Source organism: Ursus americanus, chromosome 23 (assembly GCF_024610735.1).
Source record: "Ursus americanus isolate L20-20 chromosome 23, mUrsAme1.1.p, whole genome shotgun sequence".
In the NCBI taxonomy this organism is placed as follows: domain Eukaryota; kingdom Metazoa; phylum Chordata; class Mammalia; order Carnivora; family Ursidae; genus Ursus; species Ursus americanus.
This window is the reverse complement of record NC_142149.1, coordinates 43,382,852-43,410,841: the sequence shown is the minus strand read 5'-3', so window position 1 is coordinate 43,410,841 and position 27,990 is coordinate 43,382,852. Positions and strand designations below refer to the sequence as shown.

The 27,990-nt window shown below is 59.3% G+C and overlaps 2 protein-coding genes and 1 long non-coding RNA gene across 8 annotated transcripts in view; 2 read left to right on the top strand and 1 right to left on the bottom strand.

Moving 5' to 3' along the window:
* The window catches only part of INPP5K (inositol polyphosphate-5-phosphatase K), an 18,487-nt gene extending 13,900 nt beyond the window's left edge, over nucleotides 1-4,587 (top strand). For 5 of the 6 annotated variants that reach the window (XM_045773556.2, XM_045773554.2, XM_045773558.2 and 2 more), the window contains 5 exons: nucleotides 1,350-1,536; nucleotides 2,409-2,546; nucleotides 2,804-2,887; nucleotides 3,050-3,154; nucleotides 3,328-4,587. In XM_045773556.2, coding sequence (XP_045629512.2) covers nucleotides 1,350-1,536; nucleotides 2,409-2,546; nucleotides 2,804-2,887; nucleotides 3,050-3,154; nucleotides 3,328-3,387 — 574 coding nt within the window. In that variant the 3' untranslated portion in view covers nucleotides 3,388-4,587. The remainder of the gene's footprint in view (nucleotides 1-1,349; nucleotides 1,537-2,408; nucleotides 2,547-2,803; nucleotides 2,888-3,049; nucleotides 3,155-3,327) is intronic. The other variant, XM_045773555.2, reaches the window with a different exon arrangement.
* The window catches only part of LOC123777092 (uncharacterized), a 13,452-nt gene extending 1,529 nt beyond the window's left edge, over nucleotides 1-11,923 (bottom strand). Inside the window, exons 1-3 of the long non-coding RNA XR_006775578.2 lie at nucleotides 11,774-11,923; nucleotides 5,123-5,320; nucleotides 741-904 (exon numbers count right to left, since the gene is read on the bottom strand). This is a non-coding gene — a long non-coding RNA (uncharacterized LOC123777092). The remainder of the gene's footprint in view (nucleotides 1-740; nucleotides 905-5,122; nucleotides 5,321-11,773) is intronic.
* Nucleotides 6,649-27,990, top strand: MYO1C (myosin IC). The gene is given in 33 exon segments (XM_045773551.2): nucleotides 6,649-6,898; nucleotides 13,892-14,047; nucleotides 14,181-14,296; nucleotides 14,828-15,026; nucleotides 15,109-15,189; nucleotides 16,812-16,991; nucleotides 17,065-17,163; nucleotides 17,344-17,457; nucleotides 17,544-17,615; nucleotides 17,897-18,016; nucleotides 18,109-18,191; nucleotides 18,412-18,517; nucleotides 18,635-18,715; nucleotides 19,016-19,107; nucleotides 20,646-20,740; nucleotides 20,821-20,867; nucleotides 20,981-21,061; nucleotides 23,315-23,420; nucleotides 23,529-23,646; nucleotides 24,245-24,358; nucleotides 24,438-24,514; nucleotides 24,860-24,928; nucleotides 25,025-25,109; nucleotides 25,206-25,365; nucleotides 25,652-25,735; nucleotides 26,467-26,560; nucleotides 26,657-26,712; nucleotides 26,837-26,972; nucleotides 27,050-27,120; nucleotides 27,206-27,303; nucleotides 27,376-27,388; nucleotides 27,390-27,476; nucleotides 27,931-27,990. Coding segments are annotated over 33 exon segments (3,192 nt in total). The 5' UTR covers nucleotides 6,649-6,823; the 3' UTR covers nucleotides 27,958-27,990.

The following is a 27,990-nucleotide window of genomic DNA, read 5'->3' as shown; positions in this document are numbered from 1 at the left end:
GTTTGGGGTTTTAGTGAGTTTGGTTCCACAAGCAGTTGTGCCCACTATGTGCCAGGCTCTGTGCTAACGCTGAGGCTACGCAGGAGACCCCAAGAGCCGGTCCTTGCCTTCCGAGCTCACACACGAACCAATACGCCGACTGGGAAACCAAAAACGCCAGCACTGGATAACATTATAGCACTGGTGCAAAATGCTTTGGAAGCAGAAAGTAGAGCTCAAAGACAGCTTTCTGACAAAGACAGCATTGGAACTGGGCCTCTCGCTGTGAAGAAGGGTGTTCCAGGCAGCACAAACTGCAAGAGTAAAGGTACAAAGGCCTGAGAGGCACTGTGGTGGGTGGGTCTGGGACAGTGGTGGCAGATGGTGTAGGACGAGGGTGTCAGTCTCATTAAAAGTCAGGCTTGGGGGCCTGAGCTTTATTCTGGAGGCAGTGGAGACTCGTGAAACACCCCTGAGCGTGGCTGTGTTAGGAGTCAGACTTGCCTGTCGTGGGCAACCACAGTTACCGAGGGGAGGAAAGTACTCCTGTCTCCAGGGGCCATACGGCCCCTCGGGCTCCTCAGCGAAGCTAGTAAGCAAGCAACAGGCCAGAGGTGTCTCAGTTGACTCTTGAGAACAAAGAGTCATAATAGCCAGTGATTACAGAGAGCTTATTTTATACCAGGCGCTGTGCTATAAATATTCTGTGTGCTTTATCTCATTTAATCACATCAACAACCCTGTGAGGTAACTATTATTACCTTCATTTTACGGACGAGGAAGCTGAGGCCGTGGAAGGGGTGGCCTGGTCATTAAGAGCTTGTGCTCTGTGGTCATGCTGCCTGGCCTTGAATCCTGACTCCACCACTCAGTAGCTGTGTGACTTCAGGAAAGTGCCTTCCCTGCTGAGTCTCCGTTTCTCCACCTGTGTGGGGGGGGGGGGACAGGCAGTACTGATGGCAGGCACCTAGGGAGCCTCCCCAAGTGCTTCCCTTTCCTTTCCTGAGGTTGCACCGTTAGTGAGAAGGAAGCCAAATTCCGGTTTACCTCTAACTCCAAAATCCAAACCTCGGCTGCTTTGGTCTAGAAGTCAGAAAAGCCTTGAAGTGGGGTGCTTCTGAATCACAGTTTGATTCATGAAAATGTAGACTAGACTGAAGGTCCTTGGCTGAGTCTGACAAAGGCCAGTATGCTTCTGATTCTCTCAGGCCCCCTCCTGCCTGCTGCCATGCCACACTCCCACTGTGGCCCGGGGGTCTCGTGGCCACTGAGAGGCCCTGGTGTTCGGGGCTCCAGCAGGCTTGTTGGGGGTACCTTCTTGCTCTCGTGCCAACCCTTCTCTCCACATTCTTCTTCCCCACCACCCCCAGTGAGAAAAAACGCAAGCCTGCATGGACCGACCGCATCCTGTGGAGGTCGAAGCGGCAGCCCCGGGCCGACCCCCACGCCCAGAGGCTGCTGGCCCCCCACTTCTGCCTGTCTCTGAGGAGCTATGTCAGCCACATGAAGTACTGCATCAGTGACCATAAGCCTGTCACCAGCACCTTTGACTTGGAGGTGAATTTCCAGGCTGCCTGCGCTTGACAGAGCACCCGCTGGGCCGCCTCCCAAACCCCCAAGCCCTGGATTCTCTTGTCAGCACATCTCCCAGGCGAGGCCTGTAGGAGGACACCATTGCCACTCCTCCCAGGTCAGGTATCCCAGCTCTTAGAAGCTGTTGAGGGCTCTGTCAAAAACGTGTTCAGAACCTTCGTGAATAGGTTTCCATGTCCTCTTGGTACTGTCCCTCAGGGCTAATGGGCGCCATTATGCTTATTACCTACCATGTGAAGTAGGACTTCCTTCTCTTTGTCCTAAATCTACCTGGATCGGGTTGCAACGGGAGCTCCCTCCATCCTTGCATCTTACGGTAGATGACCGAGGCAATGTTGACCTCCTTTGAGACCTGCTGGCCGCCCTCAGCCTTCACGTTTTCACGGCTGGTCTGTCTGTCTTTATACTGTTGTGCCCTTCCACTTGCTATAGCTGACCTCCACAGAGCTGCCCTCCTACTTCGGGCAAGGAACCCGCGAGGCCTGGGAGCAGCGACCTGGCTGCTTTCTTAAACCTGTTAGCAACTCCCCTATTCTCCCCCACCCTCTCCCCTCAGCACTTGGCTCGCTGCTTGGTTGCCCACCGGGCCCCCAGCGCCATCCTCCCTGGCAGGGCCAGCCACCCCCGACAAGCCTTTGGCCCTTTCTCCTTCCAGTGGGCCTGCCAAGGTCTGATACTTCTCGGGGCAGCCTAGTGGAGTTCTGTGCCCACCCCCTTGTGTGCCCCTCTTCCCCTTCACTGACCCTGATGTGTTGGAAAGGTTCACAGCAAGAACATTAGCCTCAGAGAAAGGAGTGATGCTATGGGATTTCAACCCCTTTCCCACCCCTATGTAGCTGAAGCCATTGGTGTCTGCCCCAGTGATCACCCTGATACCCGAGGGGCTGTGGACCGTGGAGAACGACATGTTGATCAGCTACTCCTTGACCCCAGACTTTCTCAGCAGCCCCTGGGACTGGATTGGACTCTACAAGGTGATGTGGACGGCAAGACGTGGTGTCCGTCAGCACCACCCCTCTGGCTTATCCATTCTGGGGACTCACGGGAGCTGGGTGCAGAGACTGAAGAGCTCGTGCTCGTCCCCCACAAGGGTCCTTGCCCCCCTAGACGCTGGCAGTGAGGGGGAGGGGGCATACAGTCCCATGGCCGGCCCGAGACATCCTCTCCTTAGGACTTGTCATAGGTGCTGTGTCCTCCCAGACCACTGACTGCCCAATCCCCTCTCCCACAGGTCGGGCTTCGCCACATAAATGACTACGTGTCCTATGTCTGGGTTAGGGACAACCAGGTCTCCTTCAGCGATGGGCTGAGCCAGGTACAGGCCCACTTCCCTGGGATAGGTATTCCATCCATGTCTCCAGCGTGTGGGCTTGCCTGTCTTTCGGAAGCAAACAGAGGGTGGGATAACTTGTTGCTGAGAGCTGGGTGGGGCCCAGGCCGGGGAGCTGACCCCATTCCTCTCCATCCTCCCCACCAGGTATACTTCAATACCAGTGATATCCCTGAGACTGAGGACCAGTTTCTCCTCTGTTACTATAGCAACAATCTACATTCTGTGGTGGGGATAAGCAAACCCTTCAAGGTATGCTGGTGGGGGAAGGAGACTTGAGCCCCTCCTCCGTTCTCCAGTGCCACCGGCCTGGGAACCCACTTGTACCATGGTGCCGCATGCACTGGAGAAGGGGAGCGATAGAAGGACACAGAGGAAAATCTGCTCTCCCTCCTTTCTACTCACTGCCTCTTTTATCCCTGCAGATCCAGCCTGGCTCCTTCTTGGCGCAGGACCCACTGGGTGAAGCCCAGCCACATATCTGAGCCCGGATGAGAGTGGATCCAGGGCGGAGGCCAGAGCTGGCAGCCAGCTCTGCCCACCACTGCCAGGAGCGCTGGGGGCCAGCCCAGCCCCCAGAGGAGGCAGCAGGTATCCTCCACCTCCCAGGGGGAGCTCTAGCCACACTCCTTTGCTCTCTCCAGTCCAGATCTCTAGAATTGGCCACTTAAATACAGGTTTTTGTTGCTGAGATCTGAGTGAAACCAGCTAGTCTGTCAACAGTGAAGACCTGGGACAGTCCACTGGATGTGGGAAGGACCCTCCAGCCTATATCTCGTTTCTTGATTTTCCCCATACACACTCCCAGTCCCGCCCAGGCAGGCCTGCCAGGCACATGCCCCATCTGGCACAGGCCTGCATTCTTGTCACGCCATCCTGGGCCTCAGGCTGCCTGGGAGGGGGAGATGCTCACATTTGCACAGGCACCATAGACTGGTTGGCACAAGCAGCTCTGGTTTCCAAGAGTCTTGGCATCTCATTGCCTGTCCCCCTGGGGGATGGGCAGAGGGTTTGGGATCCCTGCTTTTAGCAAAAGCAATTAGATTGAGTGGGCAGGATGGAAGGGCCCTTCCACCTGGGCTCTTACGTAGGTGTTGTGGACAGGATGATGCGTGTTGTCCCAGCACCCCTGCCCCCATGCAGTCTGACCCAGAAAGTTCCAGGGCCTGAGCAAAGGATTGGACCCAGGTTCGCTTGTGCTGGTGGGTCAGGCTCCATGCCCTAACCTGCCCTCTTGTGAAGTGTTGGCAGGTAGTAGAGGAACTGTGGCCACAGACTCTTCCAGGGTGTTGCTTGTCCAGTCGAGCTCATCTGCTCCTACCCTTGCCTCCTACGCTCCTCACTGGCCAGAAACCTGCCTTCTCTGTAGACTGCCCTTGCCCCTAGAAGTAGAGGCAGGCAAAGAAGAGAGCCAGAATCCAGACATTTTTGAAATCTGGCCTTGAGGGTCTTCAGAGAGCATTCTCTAGGTGCTGTGCGGGCACTCAGTCCCACTTCCGCCACTTGCCTCCAGCTACTGGTGATTCAACGGCCCTTCTCCTAGGAGAAGACACCTCAGGGAATCTGCTCTGTGATTGTCACGCCCATCCTATGACCTGAGACTGAGGGACACTCCAATCACTCTGTGATCCATACTCAACCGTGGGAGCCATGTGTACCATCAAGAACTGTCCCCCTGGCCTGTGGCTGTGTTCTGTGTCTGTTGTGTTGGGGGATAATTAGAAACATGGCTTTTATACTTGTGTGTGGCTGCATGATGGGGTGGGGGTGGGGGTACGACTCCATGCCCTTGCTAGACTCTAGGACGAGGGCCTTGTAGAGCTAGACTAAGCGCTCTATGTCTGAGAGTGGCAGATGTTGCCTGGATGGGAATGGGATGAGGTCCCAGGATGGTGGCCCCCTGAGGCCCTGGCACCGTCGGGGTGAGCCACCTATGCTCTTGGCACTTCGTTTACCTTGCTGTGAAGTAGAATGGGTTTCTGGGAACTGACGACTCTCAGAAAAGGCGATCTGCACTCACTGGTTCATCCCTCCTCACCCACATTCCTTCACCTTAGTTTCGGGCCATGGTCCCACGTCGAGCTATCTAAAAATGTCACCATCTTTTTTCCCCTGAGCCTCCTGCCCCAAGGTCTCCATGGTAATCTCTGTCCCTGCCCCAACACACTCACACCTGAGGACCCCCGACCACTCGCACTTGCGCACCTCTCGCCTTCTCACCTGCACAAGCCTCATGGGCGCTGCCACACCGCACCTGTCATTTGGCAGAAGGGAAACCAAAGCTCAGAGGGGTGCCATGACCCGTCTGAAGTTACACGGGCAGCTGTGGTGTCATGCGGGGCCAGAAACACAGGAATGAAGTCAAGACCTGGGTTCAGATGCGAGTTACACCTCTAGCCACGTAAGAATCCTGGTTGTCTGTAAAATACAAGTAGCGTATGCATTCACAAGATCATTGTGAGAGAACAGTTGGGAAACAACCAAAGCACAGCATACCTGTCTCATTCTGATTCATGTAGCCTGGCCTGGATCTCAGGGGACACCCCCCCACACACACACCTTCTGCTTGTGCAGCATGCTTGTCCAGGTGCCCGCCTCTCCCCTTCCCCCTAAGGTCTTCACACACCCTTATCCCTGCCTCCTGTTGGGGGGCCCCTCCTGGCCTGGGAGGAGCGAGTCCAGCATTGATTGAGAGGCCGGGAAGGGAAGGGGGAGTGTTCTGCCTCCTCTTGGCCCCAGTCAGGATATGGCCGCTCTGGGCCCAGCCCTGACCCGCTGGGTGGAAACAGGAAATGTGTGAGACTCGGTGTGCACTGGGTCTCCGTGCCTGGCTCCACAGCTGATAAGGGCCATTGTGTGGCCACCGGGGATGAGCCTGCCCTAGATAGATGTGCTTCTCAGGGGAAGGAAGGAAGCTTTGCTGGCCTTTCCTGGGCGGGGGACACTGTGGGGAGGGAAGGAAAGGGTGCCCCAGGGGAAGGTGCTTGTCCAGGGGGTGGTCAGGGCCAGCACCAGCCCGCTGGACTTCACCCCTCCCATGCCAGTGTCTCCCTCTGGAAAGGTCATTTTTCCCCATCCTCTTCCCTTCTTACTTCCTATAAGGAATGGCTGGACCTGAGGGCTCAGTCCCAGGCCAGGAAAGTGTCAGCAGTGATTTAGCAACAATAAAGATAGAAAACAGGAACATTTGGGGTGAGGGGCACCTGAGGGTAGTGTGGAAAAGTAAGACGCCAACAGGGCTCAGGCTGCCCACGAGCCAGGGAGTCCAGCTCTCCTAAGCATTAAAGCCTCCGGAGGATGGTGGGACGGGCCTACTCCAGTGCCTTCCTGCGTCTCCAGCTAAACTCTGCTCAACGTGGCCACCCCTCAGCAGCTCTGGCCTCTCAAATTCAAGGGACTCACCTGCTGCTGTGGGGGGAAGGAGGCAAGCTGGGGAGACATGCTGGAGGGACAGTGCCTATTGACGGATTGTGTCGGCTTAGGGCAGGATGTGTGTTCTGGTTTGGGGAACACAGCTCTCCAGCTGACAACAGTGAGTGGGTAGCAGGAGAGGCCTGGCCATGGAGCTGTTGGGGAGAAAGACCTCCTACCCTTTGACCTGGAGGCCGGGGTCCCCCATGAGCGGCTGCATCAGCCTCTCTGGTTACCTGGGACAACAGGCATTTCCTCAGTCCTTCAGCCCCTCCTCTTCCTGCCCCAACCCGCTGGGCCAAGAGGCCTCCCAATCAGACCTGGGCTGCTCCAGCTGTGTCCTGAGGAGCTGGACCAGACACATCCCCTGGGGCTGGAGTTGAAGCTGAACCAAGTGGCCATCCCAGTGTGAGACCAGATTCCTGGCTCTGGGCACAGCCCGGGCCAGTGGGCAGGCTTCTGCTCAGCGGCCCCATTGCTCAGCAGGCACACTGGCCCTCCATCGGCGGAATGGCGCTGCAAGTGGAGCTGATACCCACTGGGGAGATCATCCGTGTGGTTCACCCCCACAGGCCCTGCAAGCTTGTAAGCCGGGATGCTCTGGGCTGGGAGAAAGGGTGGCAATATCTTCCCAGGGCCCACCAGCTCCCTCAAGCAAACCCCTCGGGAAAGAGGTGAGCAGTGGGGAGGGGTTCTGACACTTGTCCAGAACAGTCTGGACGAGAAGGAATAAATGGAAGGGAAAAGAGTTCAAGCGCCTCTAAGAGCAGGATTTTTCAAAGCAGGGATCTAGGTTTGAATCCCTTCTCTTCCAGCTCCCTGGTCCTCCGTAGGCTGGGCTATGAACTAGGTATAACACGGAGGTGACGGGACTGCTCTGAGGCCAAAGGACTGGTGGTGTATGTAAAGCTCCCGATGCGTAGTACACGTTCGGTTCACGCCTCCCCTTCCTTCTGGCCCAGAGAACTAGGACTGGCCGGCTCAGAGCAGTAGCCTGAGCGGGGAAGGAGGGTGGAGGGAGACAGTCACAAACGGGGAAGAACTCACCTGGCCTGGCAAAAGTGGGGCGAGTTGGGAGGGAGAGTGTCGGGTTTGCTCTGAGGATGCAAAGGGGCCCTAGGATGAGGAGATGCACCCTTCCACCCAGCACTGCGGCGAGGGCGCCGGGTGTGGAGGAGGGAGGGTGTGTGGTTGGGGTGTGTGTGTGTGTGTGTGTGTGTGTGTGTGAGAGAGAGAGAGAGAGAGAGAGAGTGAGAGAGAGAGAGAGAAAGTGGCTGTGACGCCCCGTCCCAGGAGCTGGTTGCACAGCGTGCGGCACCAAGTCTCCGCGAACTCGGGCGGGGGCCGGGGCCGGGGCGGGGCGGGGCCGGAGAATTCGCGCGCGCGCGCCCGGGCCTAGGCCCTGCCGGGGATGACGACAGGCAGCGGCCCGGCCCCGGGCGGGCCCTGGGCGGGGAGAGCGTGCCGAGGCCGCGGACTCCGGAGCCGGCCACGCCGCCCAGCCTGGCCCCCGCCTGCGCACCCGAAGAGCCGAGCCGGTGGGTACGCGGGGCGCGGGCGCGGGGCGGGCAGCAGCTGCGTGGTCCCGGGAGGGCTCCGCTGGCGGGCGGGAAGGGGAATAGGGCAGGCGGCCGGGCGCCAAGCCAAGCCCGGAGCTGCGGTGCGGGAGGCGGGGGTCGCCGGTCTGGAGATCGCTGGGGCCGACGGTCGGCGCTGGCTCGGCCTATGCAGGGTCCCAGAACTCGGCCTCGTGGAGACTTAAATTACTTGCGGGTAACGTGAGGGCGGGGAGGGCCGGCTGGGGTCGCAGGACCCAGGCAACCTGTGCGCCCTTTGGGCCCCTCCAACAGCCCGGCCCAGCCTCTGGGTTCCGGAGAGGCCGCGCGCGCCCCGCCCCTTCCCGTACTCCGACCCCCCACCCCCACCCCGAGCCCCGCAGCGCCAGTTTCCCTGCGCGCCTGGGAGCCTGTGAGTGCGGCGGCCAGGGTCTCCGAGATGAATGAGAAAATGAATGGTTGGCTCACGGCCTTGTTCAACTCCCGGCACGCTCTGGGCTCTGTGATTCATTCATTCGTACAGGCATCCACGAGGGGTTATTGAACCCCTACTGTGTGCCGAGCTGGGTGAACGCCCCGGGCGGGAGCAGGCCCCTGGGAGAGACTGACAAGCAAACCAGCGATTGGAGCCTGATGCGATAAGGAGGGGGGGTTATGTGTTGGGGGAGGCAGGAAGGAGTTCGGGGGGAGGTGATACCTGAGCTGAGTCTTCAAGGATGACTAAGAGTCAGTCAAGTGGGGAGAAGGATGGTGCGCCGGACCAAGGAAGGTGCAGGTGCAAAGACAAGAAGCTTAGGGAGAGAGCCACATGTAACAGGGGTGGGAGCAGTTCCTTCTGGCTGTTTGTGGTGCTGAGGGAGGTATGGGGAGAGAAGGGACTGGAGAGGGCCACCCCTGGGGTCACACAAGAACACAGGCCACTGGAGTAAACTGAGGACAGAGGGAACTGCTGGAGTCTATATGCAGGTACCTGGCAAGAAGCATTGGGTGTGAAGAATGGGCTGGGCCCTATAAACTTTCACTCTATTAACATAAGATGTTAATTGATCAGATACACATTTGTAAATACTACAGGCTGTTGTGGGGAAATGGATTGGAGGGAGGAAAGCAGTGTGGAGGTTGCTGCCTGATCCAGGAGCAGACGAGTGAAGGGGGAGCAGAGGGAAGGTTTTTAGCAGGTGGTGACTCCTTGGTGTGAGACATGGAGAGAGGGGAACAGGCTTTTTGATGCCAGATGGTGATGACTATCTGGAGATGTCTCCCTCCTTTCTACCTATAGTATATTGAACAAGGAGGAGAGGTCAGGGGTAAGGTGCTCTATTTACTTCTTCTGGACCCCCAGGCAGAGATGTCTGGCAGGCCAAAGGCTCATGGTTCTAGAGCTAGAGTGTATAGGCCTTGACTGGGGCCCTGTGAACAATCAGGTAGAGAGCCCTTTAGTCCCCACCTTTCACCTCCATTGCCACTCACAACAGTTCCCTAGAGTCTGGAACAGTCAGTCCTTGGTAGGGCAGCTTGGGCCTAGATCTAAGATATGTTTGAGAAATATAAATTGAGCACCTGTTCTGTACCCAGTACTACACTGTGGGTGAGATAGGCTATGGTTCTGTCTGCTTCCCCAGTAGGCCATGAGGCTGCCCCAGTGGAAATCAGCTTTTAGCAGAAATCTGGGGGTCCTCAGAACACCCTCTCCAGACCTGCATGGTCCTTTGAGGCCCTCTGAACATTTGAGACTGCCCACTGCCTTCCCCACTCCTCCAGAGGTCAGGCCAGAAGGCACCTGGCTCACACTAGGTAAAGGGCACTGGATGACCCAGGTCTGCTGGGTCTGCCCTATCCCTGCCTTTACAGGAAACAACACAGGTGGGAGGAGACCCAGAGGTAGTCTTGGGAAATAAGTCCTGGGTCACTCATGTAGCCACAGCTTCTTCCCAGCCTGCGGCCAGCCCCTAGGTGCAGGGCCATGCTGGGGGCCCAAAGGCAGTGCCCAGTCCCAAGCTGCTACTCCTAAGGCCTACATGTCAATAGTCGCACAACACCGACAGGGTTATATACTGGGCACTGCAGTCATGGGGTTAGTGAGGAAGGTCCCAGCCTGGCAGGGCAGCCAGTTAACCTTTACAGAGAAGCGGAAGCTTGAAAATCCACCAGCCTCTCTCTCCCTTAGGGCAGCTCTAGAGAAGCAGTGAGTGCTTGAGTTCCCGGTTCCAATCCCACGCCTCCCTTTACTAGCCCTGAGATCTTGAGCAAGTCATGCCCTTGCCCAGCCTCAGTTTCCCCGTCTGTAGGATGGGGGTAATAGCACAGAGCTCATGGATTGGCTTCAGGGCATTGAAGGGAATATCATAAGACAGCGCTGAGAATTCAGGAAGGGCCTGGCGCTGCAGCCTTCGTCGCTGTGTCTCTCACCCGCGGCTCCCCGGCACCCCCCCGCCCCCCCGGGGCTGGCGCTTCCGCCCAGTGAGGCGGAGCAGGCGGGGGGCCGGAGCAGGCGGGGGCCGGAGCCCGGGCTGGGGCCGCCCCTCAGGCCAGCCCGGCTTCAAAGACGCCCCCTCCTTCCGCCACTAGGCGGTGGCTGTGGGGGCGCCAGCGGGCATCCCGGGAATGCGGCGGCGCGGCTCGGGGTGTGGGGGGTGGCCCGCAGGACCCCTCCGCACGCGGATTCCCCTCATTCCAGCCGCTTGACGAGGCAGCGGGCGGGGCGGGCTCTGCGGCCGCGAAGCTCCGCCCGCTCTCAGCTCCTCCCCTCCCGTCCGCTAGCGGCCGCAGTGCCAGCCCCGTGCCCTCCTTACCGCAGGGAGCTGTGCTGCGGTGGGGGCTCACTCGACCTCGTTCCCCCCAGGACTCTGAGGCACTCCCCACCCTGGGTGGGCTGGAGGCAGAGTCCTCCTCCCCGCTCCCATTCCCTTCCAGATTTTAAACCTGGGGGCACCGCGGAGGGCGCCCCCTTCCTCCTTGAGCCCGCCTCTGCGGGTGGCGTTTAATACCCCCTTCCGCTCCAGCCCATCTCCCAGCTGCGCACCCAGTCCCCTCGCCCCTGCAGAAGGCCCCATCTCCCAGCTGGTGCTCTCCCCACCCCCACCCCCACCCCCCCGCGGGGTCCCCCGGGCCGCGGCTCGGGCCTGGCTGTTGTTCTCGAGGTAATGAGCCTCCCCACGAGGCTGCAGCCCGCACCTGCCGCAGCCTCACCCCCTCTCCGGGGAGCCTGGGTCGGAGGGAGGGGCGCGCTGGGGCTTTGGGTCCCGACTCTGCATTTTGCCCCCCGCTAGGACAAGTCAATGTCCGCCGTACTGCGCCTCACGTTCCTTATCTGTCAGGTGGGGAACAGGTAAAGTTCTCGAGAGCTCTTTGTAACTGGCAGACATGCCTGAGGGCTTTCCCCGCTAGATAAGAAGTGTGTCTGGTCTGGCCCAGGGCCTGGCTCTTAGTAGGTCCGTCCCAAACATGTGTGGAATGATGTCGGACCAAGAGAGGGAAGTGCTTGTTGAGAGACTGGGAAGTGCCTTAGCGCTTTCAGCTTAGCCTTCTCATCAGTCCTTTTAGGCAGACTAGCCACATTCTGAGAAGTTGAGTGACTTGCTCCTAGTCATACTGCTTGTAAAGAAATAGCGCAGTCTTTTGCAAGCATCAAAGGCTTTTAGCCATCACCACCTCCACCAGCGGTGGGATCTAAGCTAGAGTTCGCTCCCTAAGTGCTTCCAGGATCCCGGTGAGGGTGCGGCTGTTTGGGGCTGGTTTGGGAGAAGAATGGTGTCCTGGGGGATCCAGAGGGACAAGAGAGGGAAGCTCCCTCCAGAGGAGGACGAGAATTGAGGAGCCCCTAAGGCACAGAGGCCCTAGTTGGGGTGTCTGGGATAGGGGAGAGGGGTATAGGCCCCAAATGCTGGAAATCGGACGTACGTACGTTTTCCAGATGGGAGAATAAGACCTCCATAGGGGCCGGACACAGATCGCGCTCGGCAAAGACTCCCTGTGGACGTCCCTGTCCCTTGGGGGCTCTCTCCGTGCTGATTCGGAAACCTAAAGAGATTTTCTTGGGGCTTAAAGACCCAGGGCCACCCGCCCCCCAGAGAGTATATAAGGGTGGACAGTGTCCCGCACGGAGGCTCCGCCTGCTTGGGCGCGCCGGCCGTATTTGGACATTTCGATCTATTTTTAACTTTCCTGGGACTCGAGGTTGGGGCGAGGGGGGAGGGAAATCCTGCTTCCTCCGGGATCCACAGGCCTCAACCCTCGTTGCGCGCCTGGCCTGGTGCGTAGTGTAGACACGGCCCGGAAGTGAGTTCCGGGCCCGTGTAGACGCGGCGGCCGCGCGGGTTCCGGGCCCCACCCTGGAACCAACGACGGCCCTCCTGGAAAACCTGACTCAGGCGGAGCCCCTGCTTGGCGGGGAGCCCCGCCCCCCCTTTCCACCCCCGCACCGAGATCCCCCGTAGTTCCTACCCCACCCCACCAGCTGGACAGGGACCCCCGAGTTCGAGCCCCGAGGGAGGCGGGGTCGGCTGGGGAGTCCCCCGCTCCTGAGGCTCGCGGAGGGGGCGGCGCGGGGGGCGGGCCGGCCCCTCCCTCGCTGACGCCGCCGCCGCCGCCGCCGCCGCCGCCGCCGCCGCCGAGTCCCGGACGGAGAGCACGAGCAGCGAAGCAGGGCGCGAGGCCGGCCTGGCAGGATGCGCTACCGGGCGTCGGTGAGCGGAGGTGGCGGGCAGGGCTGAGCGGGGGATCCCGGGCGTCCCTCCGTGCTTCTCGGCGCCGCCTGGGCTCCGCCAGGAAGCGGGCGCGGCCCAGGAATTTCGGGTGGAAAAACGTCCCGGAAAGTTGCAGGGGGAAGAGCTAGAGGCAGGAAGGGCCGCGGGGCGCTCGGACCCAGGGCCAGGCCAGTAGCCCTCGGGGAGGACTGAGAGCACAGAGACCCGCCACCCAGAGGACAAGGGGGCGGGAGTTTCAGCCAGATTTGGCAGCAGCTTCGGAACAGGATGGGGGCGGGGCGGGGAGGGACAAGCCTGGGAGAGGCAGGCCAGACCCAGAGGGGTGCCCCAAACCAGAGATCTGGGTGCTCTGTGGCTGGAGGAGAATTGGTGGCCTCTATGGGATCTTCGCCCTTTCCCACCACTGCCACCTTGCTTTTCTCCAACCCTTGACACTCTTAGTGTCAATTTCCTAGAGCCCCCCACTCCTATTTGAAGAGTGTGGTGTGGGGTGAGGGCCTCCTTGAGCTGTATGCTCTGGAGGCAGTTGGGCTTTCCATGGTAAAACCCCCACCCCCTTGAGGCTTCTGGGGCTGTCAGGAGGAGAGTGTCTGGGGAGTCTGGCAGCTGGAGGAGAGGGTGTGGCCCAGCTAGCAGAAGGACGGGCCCCCCCAACTTCTGGGGTAGGTGTCCAGCCCAGCTGGGATGGGAGGACCCCTGGGGGAATCCCCCTCATGTGGTCTGGGGGTGGCCTCCTGCTTGGTCCCTAGACACTCTCCCCCTGGAGATTTTGATGAGTGTGAGTGGCAGAGATGGCCGCACCCTGCCTGAATTCAGTCTGAGCCATTTGTCCTCCAAAGCACCTGTCACACGTGGCCCAGAGCTAAGGGACCTGAGGTCACCTGGTCTAACTCAACTCCTCCTCCTTGAGGAGGAAGCAACCCAGAGAGAAAGAAGGGGATTTGTCCAAGGTCAACAGAGCATTCTTTTGATTATTCCGGGGAGTTTCTTCTCATGATCCCTTTTCTCTACACAAAAGCAGGGCCTGCCTGGATTCAGTGGCCTTGCTTCACATGTCCTCTGGGTCTTCTATGCCCCAGTGTCCTGTGTCCAGGTCCCACATGTCCCACCTGGTCTCTGTCCTGTGTGACCCATGTCCTCAGTGTTCCACGTGCCAGCTTACTGTGACCCAGGCCCACTGTACCCAGCATGGTCTGTCTCTTGGGTGTTTTCTGCGTCCTGTGTGCATGGGCCCCTGGTTGCCCTTTGAGTCCCACAGGCTGAGGTGGAGGAGAAGCGGGTGGTTCTGACCTTCTCCCGTGTTGCATTCCCTGCAGGCCCTGGGCAGTGACGGGGTGCGGGTAACCATGGAGAGTGCTCTGACCGCCCGGGACCGGGTGGGGGTCCAGGATTTCGTGCTTCTGGAGAACTTCACCAGTGAGGCGGCCTTCATTGAGAACCTCCGGCGACGGTTCCGGGAGAACCTCATTTATGTGAGACCCGAGTGGGAAGAAGCGGCGGGGGTGGGGTGGGGGGGTGCTGGGGGACACAGACACAGGGCTGAGGGGGAAAGAGGCATCAGGAGCCTCTGGGAGAAACTTCTGACCCTCCTCCCCCAACCCCCAGACCTATATTGGCCCGGTCCTGGTCTCCGTCAACCCCTACCGGGACCTACAGATCTACAGCCGGCAGCACATGGAGCGTTACCGGGGTGTCAGCTTCTATGAGGTGCCACCCCACCTGTGAGTGACACCCCATCTCCACCTAAGATGACCCCCCCCAACTCTCACTCTAGAATATCCCTGACCTCCCACCTGGGATAAGTCATTATTTACATGTGTGAGGGGCCCCACAATCCTTCACCCTGGAGTGACCCTGACCCCCACTTGAGATGAATTTCTCAGGACCTCCCCAGCTCCCACCCCAACTCCCACTCCTAGCTCCTTCCCCCCAACTCTACCTGGGCATGGCCCCCCAACCTTAGTGACTCTCTGACCCCCACCTCTAAGAGACCTCCCAGCCCCACCTATGAGTGACCCCAACCTCTACCTGAATGAGCTCCAGGACCCCCACCCCAAGCGATCTCCTCAGTCCTACATCTGAAAGCAATAGCGATCCCCATCTTCAACTATGAGGGACCTCCCTTGACCCCCACCCTCGAGGGTCTCCCCATCCCCACCCACAGCAAACTGCAACCAGATGTGGGAGTCCACCTCCCCTTCCTGTCTTGCCCAACCCCCACCCCTGGAGCTCCCAACAAGCCTCCGCCGCAGGTTCGCCGTGGCCGACACCGTGTACCGGTCACTGCGCACGGAGCGCCGGGACCAGGCAGTGATGATCTCTGGGGAGAGCGGGGCAGGCAAGACGGAGGCCACCAAGCGGCTGCTACAGTTCTACGCTGAGACCTGCCCAGCCCCAGAGAGGGGGGGTGCCGTGCGCGACCGGCTGCTGCAGAGCAACCCCGTGCTGGAGGTGAGGGGACAGCAGCATCTGCAGGGCGAGAGGGGCAGGGAGAAAATGCACGCGTCCCTCATCCTCCCTCCTCTGCTCCTAGGCCTTTGGAAATGCCAAGACCCTCCGGAACGATAACTCCAGCAGGTTTGGGAAGTACATGGATGTGCAGTTTGACTTCAAGGTACCGGTGGGTCTGTCAGGGCAGGATGAGTGGGGTCCCATTCAGTAGGCACCCGCTGACCAGGTCTTTGGTACCAGCAAATGTTTATTGAGTGCCTACCGTGTACCGGGTGCCGTTCCAGGTGCTGGAAACAAAACAGACAAAAATCCTGCCTCCAGAGAGATAGACATTAAACAGAAAAATGTAATTTAGGTGACAAGTGCCATGGCAAAAAAGGAAAATGAGGTAGGGGTGGAAGCAGTTGCTATTTTAAATAAGGCAGATAGGGCAGGCCTCACTGAGAAGGTGGTGCCTCGGTAGAAAGCTTGATGGAGGCAGGGGGGCAAGGTGTACAGACCCCTGGGGGAGAGTCCAGGCGGAGGGACTAGCCAGTGCAAAGCCCCTGAGGTTGGGACTGTTTGGTGTGTTAAAGGACAGCAAGGGGGGGGCGCCTGGGTGGCTCAGTCGTTAAGCGTCTGCCTTCGGCCCACGGCGTGATCCCAGGGTCCTGGGATCGAGCCCCACATCGGGCTCCCTGCTCTGCTGGGAGCCTGCTTCTTCCTCTCCCACTCCCCCTGCCTGTGTTCCCTCTCTCGCTGGCTGTCTCTATCTCTGTCGAATAAATAAATAAAATCTTTAAAAAAATAAAAATTAAAAAAATAAAGGCCAGTGAGCAAGGCACCAAGGAGTAGGAGAGGAGGCCGGATGGTACAGGCACTTCTGGGTCTTTGTAAGAACTTGTTTTAAAAATTCTGAGTAACGGGGCACCTGGGTGGCTCAGTCTAAGCGCCCGACTCTTGATTTCAGCTCAGGTCACGATCTCAGGGTCATGAGATTGAGCCTCACATTGGGCTCCAGGCTCTGCGGGCAGTCTGCTTGAGATTCACTCTTTCCCTCTCCCTCTGTCTCAAAAAAGCCAACCAACCAAACAAAAAACCCCGCAAAAACAAAACTCTGAGTAGATGTTAACTAACTTGAATTTAAATAAAAACTTGAAATTAAAAAACAAACAAAAAACTGTGCGTAGAAGGGGAGCCATGGGAGGGTTTGGAACAGAAGCGTGTTGTGATGCGGCTTTTCTCTCAGACAGATCCCTCTGGCGCTTTGTTGAGAGTAGACGGTAGGAGAAGCAGGCTGAGCGGGGAAGCCAGTTAGGACGCTGACAATGAGTACATCGAGGTGACCGATGACCGTGACTGAGACCAGTGTGGCGGTAGTGGAGGCTCTGGCTGTGTTGGGGGTGACGGCAACAGGATTGGCTGTGTGACAGACATGGGATTAGGGAGAAAAAGGCTCCCCAGAGGACAGCAAACGTCTTGGCCTGCAGCCCTAGAGGGGCAGAGTGACCAGCGGCCAAGATGAGAAGAGGGGCGAGTCTGAGGAGGGGGACACCAGGAGTTCAGTTCCGGGCCCGCTGGCGGGAGCCGCCCACCTGTCGGACAGCCGAGGGCAGCGGCCAGGTCGATGGGGCCGCATGGCCTCGTTTCTCAGATGAGGACACCGAGGCCAGAGGGGGTGACTCGCCTGAGTCCACACAGCTAGTGGCAGCGCTGGAATTAGAGGCCAGGAGTGCCGAGGACAGAGGGGAAGCTGGGGCCCACCCCAGGCCCCCTGAACAGCGCCGCGTCCTGCCCTGGCCACAGGGTGCGCCTGTGGGCGGCCACATCCTGAGTTACCTGCTGGAGAAGTCCCGGGTGGTGCACCAGAACCACGGGGAGAGGAACTTCCACGTCTTCTACCAGCTGCTGGAAGGCGGCGAGGAGGAGCTGCTGCGCAGGCTGGGCCTGGAACGGAACCCGCAGAGCTACCTGTACCTGGTGAAGGTAGGGAGCCCGCGGGCAGGGCCGCCGCCCCCCGGGGTGCAGCTCCGGGCGTAACCCCCCCGCCTTCCCCCAGGGCCAGTGCGCCAAAGTCTCCTCCATCAACGACAAGAGTGACTGGAAGGTGGTCAGGAAGGCTCTGACAGTCATCGACTTCACTGAGGACGAAGTCGAGGTGAGACCCGTGCCAGGGACCCTCCCTCTCCTCCCTCTTCACCCTGAAAATCTCAGTCCACTCTGACAGCCCGCTGCTGCTCTCAGACACTCCGCTGCCCCTGACTGTGCCCTGGGGGCCCTCGCGGGCCCTCTGCCGCTCCCGTGACACCCCCCCCATCCCCGTCCCCCGTTCGCCCAGGACCTGCTCAGTATCGTGGCCAGCGTCCTGCACTTGGGCAACATCCACTTCGCTGCCGACGAGGAGAGCAATGCCCAGGTCACCACCGAGAATCAGCTCAAGTATCTGACCAGGGTGAGTGGGCTGAGGAGCCGGCGAGGGCAGAGCAGGGCGGGAGAGGGGGAGTTTGCTCTCACCGTGCCCACCCCCTCCCTTGGCAGCTGCTGGGCGTGGAAGGCTCCACATTGCGGGAAGCCCTGACACACAGGAAGATTATCGCCAAGGGAGAAGAGGTGAGGCCAGGCCTTTGTCTCAGGGCTGGGGGGTGGAGGGTGCAGGTGTTCCAGGGCCTCTTCCGAGACTCCCGCCTCCGGGAATGAGGCCTCTTGTCCCGATGCCAGCTTCCCTCTGATAGGGCCACCGTGGCCTCCCTTGGTGTCCCCCACCCGCCAGGCTCACCAGGAGCCGGGAGGACAGAGGGGTCGTGGTTTTCTGGTGTCCAGCCTGAGCGCATAGAGGAGGGGGATGGAAAGGGGTCCGCGGCATCCCTCTCCTGTCTCACCTTGGCCGGCAGCTCCTGAGCCCGCTGAACCTGGAGCAGGCCGCGTACGCGCGAGACGCTCTCGCCAAGGCCGTGTACAGTCGCACTTTCACCTGGCTGGTCAGGAAGATCAACAGGTCGCTGGCCTCCAAGGTGAGGGCTTGGCCGGGGCCGCCTCCGAAGCAGCAGGGAGGCCTGGGGCTGGGAGCCGTTAAACACCGGGGGACCCCTGCTCTTGGCCCTAGGATGCTGAGAGCCCCAGCTGGCGAAGCACCACAGTCCTTGGGCTTCTGGACATTTATGGCTTTGAAGTATTTCAGCACAATAGGTCAGCACCCCTTTCCCCTGACTCTCTCTCTGCTCCCCACCCCGTCCTGGTCCCTCCCCTCTTCCCCCTGCCTCTGTTCCTGACGGTGCCCCTGGCCACCTCCGGTCCTGTTCTGTGTGTCTACCCTCGGCTGCTCAGAGGCCTCGTGCTGTCCACCCCCCCCCCCACTCCTGGTCCTGTGTCCCCTTGACCCGCTGTGAGCTCTTCTGTTCCCCCGCAGCTTCGAGCAGTTCTGCATCAATTACTGCAACGAGAAGCTGCAACAGCTCTTCATCGAGCTCACCCTCCAGTCGGAACAGGAGGAGTACGAGGCCGAGGGCATCGCGGTGCGTGCGAGCCTGCAGGTGTCCCTGCACATACCCCGGAGGAAGCCAGGCATTGGGGTCTCCTAGAAGAGGTGCTAGGACCCCACGATGATGCCTTCCTTCCCTTTTGCCCTTCAGTGGGAGCCTGTCCAGTATTTCAACAATAAGATCATCTGTGACCTGGTGGAGGAGAAGTTCAAGGGCATCATCTCCATTTTGGTGAGTCCTCTGCTCCTCCAAGGCCTCACGCGGGAGGCTGGGTGGGAGGATGTGACTCCCTTCCCTGTTCTCTTAGGCATGTCCACGGAGGGCCCGAGTGTGGTGTTGAGCCAGGACAGGGCAGGGCTGTGTGTGGAGGGTGAAGTGAGGCGCCGGCCTGGTCTGGAAGCTATCTGTGGGAGGCTCCCTGTGCTGTGCCCGGTGCCCTGTGTCTGTGCTTCCTGGCACGATGCCCCTGAGTCCCCTGTGCTCTCCAGCTCCTTCCCTGATACATCCCTCACCCTCTGCCACACCCCCCAGGATGAGGAATGTCTGCGCCCTGGGGAGGCCACGGATCTGACCTTCCTGGAGAAGTTGGAGGACACAATCAAGCACCATCCGCACTTCCTGACGTAAGCGGGGTGGCAGTGCAGCGTAGGGACAAGGGCTTGCTGGGGGCAGAGCCTGTGAAGCACGAGATTCCCCTACAGTCGTAAACCACCAGCCCCAAGCAGATGACCAGGGGAGGTGTAAGTTGAGGACAGGCGCTCAAAGCCACGGCTGGCGCACCCACACAGTAAGAAGCTGAGAGGACCAGGGCTCCCGCTTTATTCTTGTTTGAGAATGAAACTTGCTAAGATGTTTTAGTTTCCCTATTTGGAAGGAAGGTGGTTTTTCTTTAAGGAATCCCCCAAAGTGGGGAGGGGAAGAAAAGAAGCAACCCCCTCTGCCCCAGCTCTGTCCTGCTTCTTTTCTTCCTCTCACCTCCTCTAACCCGAAGTAACCCTGTAAGGAGGTGTTCGTGGTGTTTTCTCCGCTTTACTGAGGCTCCGAGAGGCGAAGCCATTTGCCCAAGGTTATCACGTCCTTCGGAAGCTGCAGAGCTCGGACCTGGGGCTGGAGCTGTTGAATGCCAAAGCCCTGAGCATATGTTGCTTAATCGTAGTTTAAAACCCTTTTTCTGATTGCAAAAATAATGTTGCTCATTAGAGAAAAGTTGGAATGTGTGCAAAAGCCACTGGTTATCCTGTCACCCAGAGGTCATCGCTGTTAACAATTTGAGGCATTTCCTTCCTGCCTTTTTCTATATGTTTGTTTGGGTTTTTTTTATAGCTGAGAACTTATTGTGTATAAGGTTCAGGATCATGTTATATCCTGAGTATTTTCCTGTATCATCAAACAGAAAAATTTCCTGAAAACACTTCCTCCAATGGCTCTAACTCACAGATACTCCATGGCTCTCCCCCAGCCTCTGGGGGACCCTGGCCAGCCTCCAGGTTTCTGCTGGGTAACAAGCCTGCCACAACATCTTTGTGCCTTAAATCCCTGCCTGTATCTCTGGTTTGTGGCTTGGAATAGTCCTTAAAAGCAGAAAATGGGTTAAAGGATAGAAACATGCTTAAGATTTAAGTAATCTTTGGGGGCAGATTCCGTTCTTTTTTTTTTTTTTTTTTTTTTTTAAGATTTTAGTTATTTATCAGAGAGAGAGAGCGCACAAACAGGGGGAGAGGCAGGCAGAGGGAGAAGCGGACTCCCCGCTGAGCAGGGAATCCGATGTGGGGCTCAATCCCAGGACCCTGGGATCATGACCTGAACTGAAGGCAGACACTTAACCGACTGAGCCACCCAGGCGTCTGGCAGATTCCATTCTTAAAATGTAGTGGGCAGTGCTCAGCCCTCTGCCCAGCGAGCCCCAGCAGTGCGGAGGCCTGGGGCCTGGTCCTGGCCCCGTGTGACCCCGGGCAAGGCCATATGCCTCCCCAAGCCTCCATGACCGTCTCTGTGCAGGGAGGCTAATGGCTCTACCCTGTCTCCCAACTGGTACAGAGGGTTGTGGCTTGGCCTGGGGCATACCTACTCCTTCCCGGACGCCTGGTTCCTCTCTCGAGCCTCTTCCGCAGGTAGAGGCGTGGCCCAGGCCAGCAATCTGTAGCTTCCTTTCCTTCCCTAGGCACAAGCTGGCTGACCAACGGACCAGGAAATCTCTGGACCGTGGGGAGTTCCGCCTTCTGCACTACGCTGGAGAGGTGACCTACAGTGTGACTGGTGAGGATCCTGGAGCTGGGTCCCTCCAGTGGGCAGGGAGAGGGGTTCTCCCTCACTTTGTGTCTGCTCCCTTCTCCCAGGGTTTCTGGATAAAAACAATGACCTTCTGTTCCGGAACCTGAAGGAGGTGAGGAAGACTGGGGAGAGGGATTGGGGTCTGGACACCGACTGACCCCCGCCCTAGGAATCTGTCCTGCCTGCCCCTGTGCCCTGACCCTGACCCTTGCTCTGCCCTCACAGACCATGTGCAGCTCGGAAAATCCCATCATGAGCCAATGCTTCGACCGGAGTGAACTCAGTGACAAGAAGCGGCCAGAGACGGTGTGGAGAGGCTGTGGGACCTGAGGGCTATGTGTGTGTGCACGTGTGTGTGTGTGCACGTGTGTGTGTGTGTGTGTGTGTGTGTGTGTGTGTGTGTGTGTGAATGCGTGCCTACGTGAGCCAGGAGCTGGCGGCATGCACGGGAGCTGGTGTTCACTGGAACACCTCTGTCTGCATCGAGGCGGCTGCCCGTGGGTGCGTCTGTGCGCTTCCATGAGCACGCCTGGCCCTGAGTGTAGGCCCACACGTGCACACCTGAGTCCTTGTGGGAACTTGTCTGTGCGTGGGCACTTGTGTGCATTCACCCACTCGGCAGACGTTTGGATCAGACGTTATGAGGCATTTAGGATGCCAAGATGAATAGGCGCTCTCATAGCAAGGTACACAGGGTGCTTTGGAAGCTTAGACTAGGGGACAGCAAATTGCCTGAGTGGGGGTGCGGTCCGAAAAGCCTTCCTAGAAGAGGAAGCATCTGAGATAACTTGGAACGGAGTAGGTGCTTGTCAGAGGGACCTGTGGGAGGGCACTGTAGGCAGCGAGAGGCCTAGCACAGACAAACAGAGCCCCGAAAACACCGGGAGAGCTACAGGAGAGTGACATCATCGAGGAGAGCTGCTGCGAAGGGCAGGTGTGGCCCGCGGTGCCAGATGCTGGCAGAGCTGCAGTGAGCTGGGGCAGAGGTGTGGCTGTGGGCGTGGCAGGAGGAGGGCCCAGGGCCCGGGAGGAGATGCTGTGTCGGAGGTGTTAGCTGGAGTGCTGCAGGCTGAGACACGCCGGCAGGGAAGGCGTGGAGACCGTGGTTGGCCAGCGTCTGACTCCCCAGACCCCTGCTCTCTGCTGCGTACCCCACATCCTGCCATGCTGGGAGGACGCGGGCACCACTGTCTGGGCCTCTCCAGCGGCTGCGGGTTCATGTATCCACTGATCTCCAGTGGCTCCCAGGCAACCTGGCCTCCGCTGGTCTAAAGTGGGCCCCTGACGGCACAGTGCCACGGGCCTGTTCCTTCTGTGTCCCTCACTCAAGACGAGGATCAGCCTCCCCAGTCCCACAGCCCAGAAACCTGGGCAACCTCCGTGACTCTTCAGTCTCCCCCATCTCCCTCATCCACACAACTGCTGGCTCTTGCCAGTTTCCACTGCCTGAGTACTTCTCAACTCCTTTCCATTGGCCCTTCCCCATAACCTCTGCTCCATTTCAGTGCTCTGAGCCAAAGAGCTCTCCCTGCTCTCCTGGCTTCCTAGCTGCCCTTGCTGCCCACCCTCCACATACCTGCTTAGAGATATTCCAGAATGCAGATCTGTGCCTGCTCTTCCCTCACTCCAGATTCCTCACTGGCTCCCTCTTTCCCTCAGGATAAGTCAGTCCCCCTAATGGGACTCTCCAGACCTGTCATGATACTGCCTCTGCCCGCCTCTTTAATCCTATCTTGTTGACTCCTCACCTGGGTCCTTGCACTGCTTTTAGCTCCCTGGGTACATCAGGCTTTTGCACAGACTGTCCCTCTGCCAGAATACCTTCCGGTCTTCTCTTCCTTCTGGCTATTTCCTACTTATCCTTTAAATCTCAGCCCAATGATCATTTCCAGACGGCCTTTCCTGATGCCCCCTACTCCGCAGACTGGATCAGTTGCCCTTTCTTGATGCCGTTAGAACCCCCAGGCATACACCTCTGTCATTAGTGGGATTGCAAGTCTGTTGAGAAGTCTGCTTCTCTCACAGTCCTGATACCCTTGAAGGTCCTGCTGAGCAGTGTGCAGAGATAATGGTTGAATGCATAGAAGTAGGATGCATTGTTAAGGAATGTGGCCTTGAAATTCTAGAAAGAGAAAGAATGGGCATCAAAGTGAAGTGTAGAATTGGGGTTGTGGAGAGACCTGAGCGGGGTTTTTATTTTTTTAAGATTTTTTTTAAATTTTAAGTAATCTCTACACCCAACTTGGGGCTCAAACCCACAACCCTGAGATCCAGAGTCCTGTGCTCCACTGACTGAGCCAGCCAGGCGCCCCTGAGCAGCGTTTTTAGATACGAGTGAGGTTCCTAAGTTGATGGCTCTAGCCCAGTCTGGCCCCTTCCTCTACGGTGATCGAGGGGAGGCAGAAGGAAGAAAGAAGCAGGGCACAGGGTAGCTGTGGGAATTGGCGCTGCTCTGCTCCAGGAAGCGGCCTCCGCAGGGTTCAGCAGCTCTGCCCCAGTGAGGGGCAGCCGCAGGGCTCCGCAGCCTCATCCAACCTTGCCTTCACCTTGGCTGGTCAGGTTGCCACTCAGTTCAAGATGAGCCTCCTGCAGCTGGTGGAGATCCTCAAGTCCAAGGAGCCCGCCTACGTCCGCTGCATCAAGCCCAACGACGCCAAACAGCCCGGTAGGCCCCTCCCACCCCGTAGGCCTGCGAGGGCTGGGTCTCCCCTGCGGAGGCAAAGGGCCATCCATCGGTGAGGGGCCGCTGACCACCCCATTACCCCTGCCGCAGGCCGCTTTGACGAAGTGCTGATCCGGCACCAGGTGAAGTACCTGGGGTTGATGGAGAACCTGCGCGTGCGCAGAGCCGGCTTTGCCTATCGCCGCAAATATGAAGCTTTCCTGCAGAGGTGGGGGCATGGCCTGGCTCAGCGCCAGGGAAAGGGGGTAGGAGGCTAGGAACCTTCTAGATCCTGAGAGAGGAGACAAGCCCATGTCAGAGACTAAGACACTGAGCTTCGGAGCTGCCGTGGGACGCATGCCAGCCTGGAGACCTGATATCAAACTAGATGGACAGAACATCAGCTCCCCCCACCCACCCACTTCCAGCCCTGCCCTCATAGAGCACCTGGTTATAGGGATCCATAGGCAGGCATCCACATGTTTGTCACCAGAGGTGATGGTAAAACCTAGGCAGAGGACAGAGTTTCTAATCAGCTCGGAAAAGATACAGTAGCATTGTGGTGAGTCTGAGTTAGGGGCTGGGGAGTCAATCAGGTGTGAATTCCATCCTGGCTACTTTCTAGCCCTGTGGCCTTAAGCAGATGAGGATACATCAGTTTCCTCCTCTTTTAAATGGGCATGGTGACAGAGTGACCTCCCCAGCTTTTCATGAGCTGCAAGTGAGTGGGACTACCAGCAGGTGCCCAGGAAAGCTGGTTTGGGCCCCCAGAGGAGGGCACTTGTCGGAGCGGGGACTGGGTACATCTCTGCTCCTCCTGTCCCCAGATACAAGTCACTGTGCCCAGAGACATGGCCCACATGGGCAGGACGGCCCCAGGACGGGGTGGCTGTGCTGGTCAGGCACCTGGGCTACAAGCCAGAAGAGTACAAGATGGGCAGGTGAGTGGTGCCTACCTGTACCCAGTGTTTGGGGGCCACGGGGGTGGCAAGCATGGGCTGATCACTGCTGCCCTCTCAGGACCAAGATCTTCATCCGCTTCCCCAAGACCCTGTTTGCCACAGAGGATGCCCTGGAGGTCCGGCGGCAGAGCCTGGGTGAGAGAGAGGCCCCACCTTTCCCGTCCCAGTGGGGTCTGTTCTGGGGAGCGGAGAGGAATCACCGCATTTGGGCCTTTTCTCCAGGAAGGCCGCCTCACCCACACTCAGCTCCCCTCCTTACCAGCTCCAGCCCTGCCCCTGGGTGCAAACTCTCAGCACGCTCACGCATTCCTTTGCCCCCTCCCTCTCTCCTTCACTATTCTCCCTTCGCTTATCTACCCTCTCGCTCAGCAGCTCCTTGGGCCACTCCCTCACTCATGCCACTCCGGGAGCTCTGGCAGTGCCAGGCCCCCAGCTGGTTCCCCTGGGCTCTGGCCAATTGACTTTCTTTCCCCACCACAGCCACGAAGATCCAGGCCGCCTGGAGGGGCTTCCACTGGCGGCAGAAATTTCTGCGGGTGAAGCGATCAGGTTCGGGGGGCCCAGGGGTCTTCAGAAGGGGCGGGGTCTGGGGCTAGGGTGGGCCACCGTGGCGAGATCAAGGTCAGCCGTCTGTGGTCTCCACAGCCATCTGCATCCAGTCGTGGTGGCGGGGAACCCTGGGCCGGAGGAAGGCAGCCAAGAGAAAGTGGGCCGCGCAGACCATCCGGCGGTGAGCACCGGGGGCAGCACAAGGCAGTGGCACAGAGAAGGGCGCGGGGTGGGCGTCGCCAGGCTTCTCACTGCCACCCCTGTTGGGCCCCCCCAGGCTCATCCGCGGATTCATCCTGCGCCATGCACCCCGTTGCCCTGAGAATGCCTTCTTCCTGGACCACGTGCGCACCTCTTTTTTGCTCAACCTGAGGCGGCATCTGCCCCGGAATGTCTTGGACACTTCCTGGCCCACACCACCGCCTGCCCTGCGTGAAGTCTGTGACCTTCCCCGCTGACCTAGGGACCGTGAAAGTGATCAGTGGGGTGGGGGGGGCTAATAATCTTGTGGCCAGAGAAGAATCTGGAGGGCTCCCCAAGGCGGGGGGATTGGAGCTGGGCCATGGAGAACGAGTTCTTTTGAGAGAAGGGACTCAGGAACGCAAGGGTTGTCCAGGTCATGGGGGTGTCGCTTTGGCAGAGGCCCTGCAGTGAGCACGCCTCTGTCTTCAGAGGGAAGCGCGCCGGGCTGTGCAGGTGCCCTGACCTCGCTGTGCCCCTCAGGCCTCGGAGCTTCTGCGGGAACTGTGCGTGAAGAACATGGTGTGGAAGTACTGCCGCGGCATCAGCCCCGAGTGGAAGCAGCAGGTGCGGGGAGCGAGGAGCCAGGCGTGGACCAGCTGGGGCGGGGGGGGCAGGAAGGCCGCGGGCACCGCTCGGAGGGTGGCCAGGGAGGAGCACTTGAGCCCTGGGCAGGCAGCGTGACCTCAAACGGATGCCGGGCCCTATTTGGCCTCGTGTATGGAAGCAAGGCCGGAATGGATTTGGGGTGGCAAATAGGATTGGCTCTCTAGGCCAGCTCCACTGGACTGGTAGAGGCCCCCCAGAGCCCTGTGTTGAAAAGACCACAGGTTTAGTCTGATCCATTGGTAGTGATCGCCACGGTTCCAGAGATGGACGTCGGTGACCGATGTGCCTCGTGTTTGCCAGTTCAGTGTGGGGTGACGCTAAAGGGCCCATCAGCTCAGATGACCTGCGGTAGTTTCGAGTATCAGCAGTCGCCAGCTTCAAGATGCCAAGCAGGAGCTGAATATCAGGGGCCCCGGGGCCTGATGGGGGACTTAGCGCCAAAGTCGAGCATGGCCCCTGACAATGCCGTCATGACCCTTCTGGGAAGCCCTCTCCCTTGTCAGTCGGGATGGGGCAAAGCAGAGGAGGGGTCAACAGGAGTGTGCATGGCAGGGCTTAGCCTCTGGTGCTGGGGGCCAGGGAGAGGGCAAGAGGCTGTCTCAGTTCCTGAGGCTGGCCTGCCCCTTCCTGCCCCCATGATGGTTCCCACCCTTTCTAATAGCTCCCCCCACCTCCCTCCTTCTCCTCAGCTGCAGCAAAAAGCCGTGGCTAGTGAGATCTTCAGGGGCAAGAAGGACAATTACCCCCAGAGTGTCCCCAGGCTCTTCATCAGCACACGGCTTGGTGAGCCCCTGACTTCCAGTGCTCCGACCTTCCAGCACCGTCCGACTTAGTCCCCTCTCCCTCCTCTGACTTCCCGCTCCCCCATCCGGGTTGCAGGTGCTGATGAGATCAGCCCCAAAGTGCTGCAGGCCCTCGGCTCTGAGCCCATCCAGGTGAGACGACAGTTCTGCAGCCTGAGGGCTTGAGCAGGGGCCTGGCGCCTGGAGAGAGGATGCCGGGTCGCCCTGGAGCCCCCTCAGCCCCTCCGCTGACCCCCGCCCCGCCTCCCATCCGCAGTACGCCGTGCCCGTAGTGAAATATGACCGCAAGGGCTACAAAGCCCGCTCCCGGCAGCTGCTGCTGACGCCCAGCGCCGTGGTCATCGTTGAGGACGCCAAAGTCAAGCAGAGGATCGACTACGCCAACCTGACCGGTGAGCCGGAGCCCGTGGTTGCTTAGGGAGGGCCCGGACTCTGACCCTTGACCCCTAACCTCTGCCCTTCCCCCCAGGGATCTCTGTCAGCAGCCTGAGCGACAGCCTCTTCGTGCTGCACGTGCAGCGGGAGGACAACAAGCAGAAGGTACTCCTTCGGGGCCCGGGAGGCAGGGCAGAGGTGGGTTCTGTAGATCGGGCAGGGCCTGACCCCTCCCCCTCCCGGCCCCCAGGGAGACGTGGTGCTGCAGAGTGACCACGTGATTGAGACACTGACCAAGACCGCCCTCAGCGCGGACCGCGTGAACAACATCAACATCAACCCGGGCAGGTGAGGCGGTTGGGAGTGCGGAGGGGCCACGCGTGCGCCCACAGGCGGCCCTCACACACCCCTCCCTTCCAGCATCACGTTCGCGGGGGGGCCCCGGCAGGGATGGTATTATCGACTTCACACCTGGCTCAGAACTGCTCATCACCAAGGCCAAGAACGGGCACCTGGCTGTGGTGAGTGGTGCCAGCAGGTGACAGTCTGCCTCTCTACCAATAGCCCCAGGGCTAGGGTGAGCTGGGGGGGGGCACGCTTCCTTGGCGGCTTGGCAGAGCCCGGGCCCCTCATCCACGTATCACCATCCCGGGGGCATCAAACCACCTCTTTCATCCCATTGCCCGTTGAGGCACAGAGAGCAGGGCCACTTGAGGCCCCACAGTGCCGACAGTCGTAAAGTTGGCAGCATGGGGGAGGTGGGGAGGCCTAGGGGCGTTCGGGGCGGTGCTAGAGGCAAGGCCCACTGGCAGGGCGGGGAGTCCTGTGGGAGTTGGGTCAGTCTCCGGGACCGAGGTCACCAGGCCCCCACCCCTCAAATCAGCACTGCATGTGTCTCCTCCATGAAGACAAGCACCCAGAGCCCCTCTGTTCACTCCCTACTCACCACCTGGGGTTCTCTGTCTGTCCCCACAGGTGGCCCCACGGCTGAACTCTCGGTGATGAAGGCGCCCACTGGACCCCCTCCCACCTCCC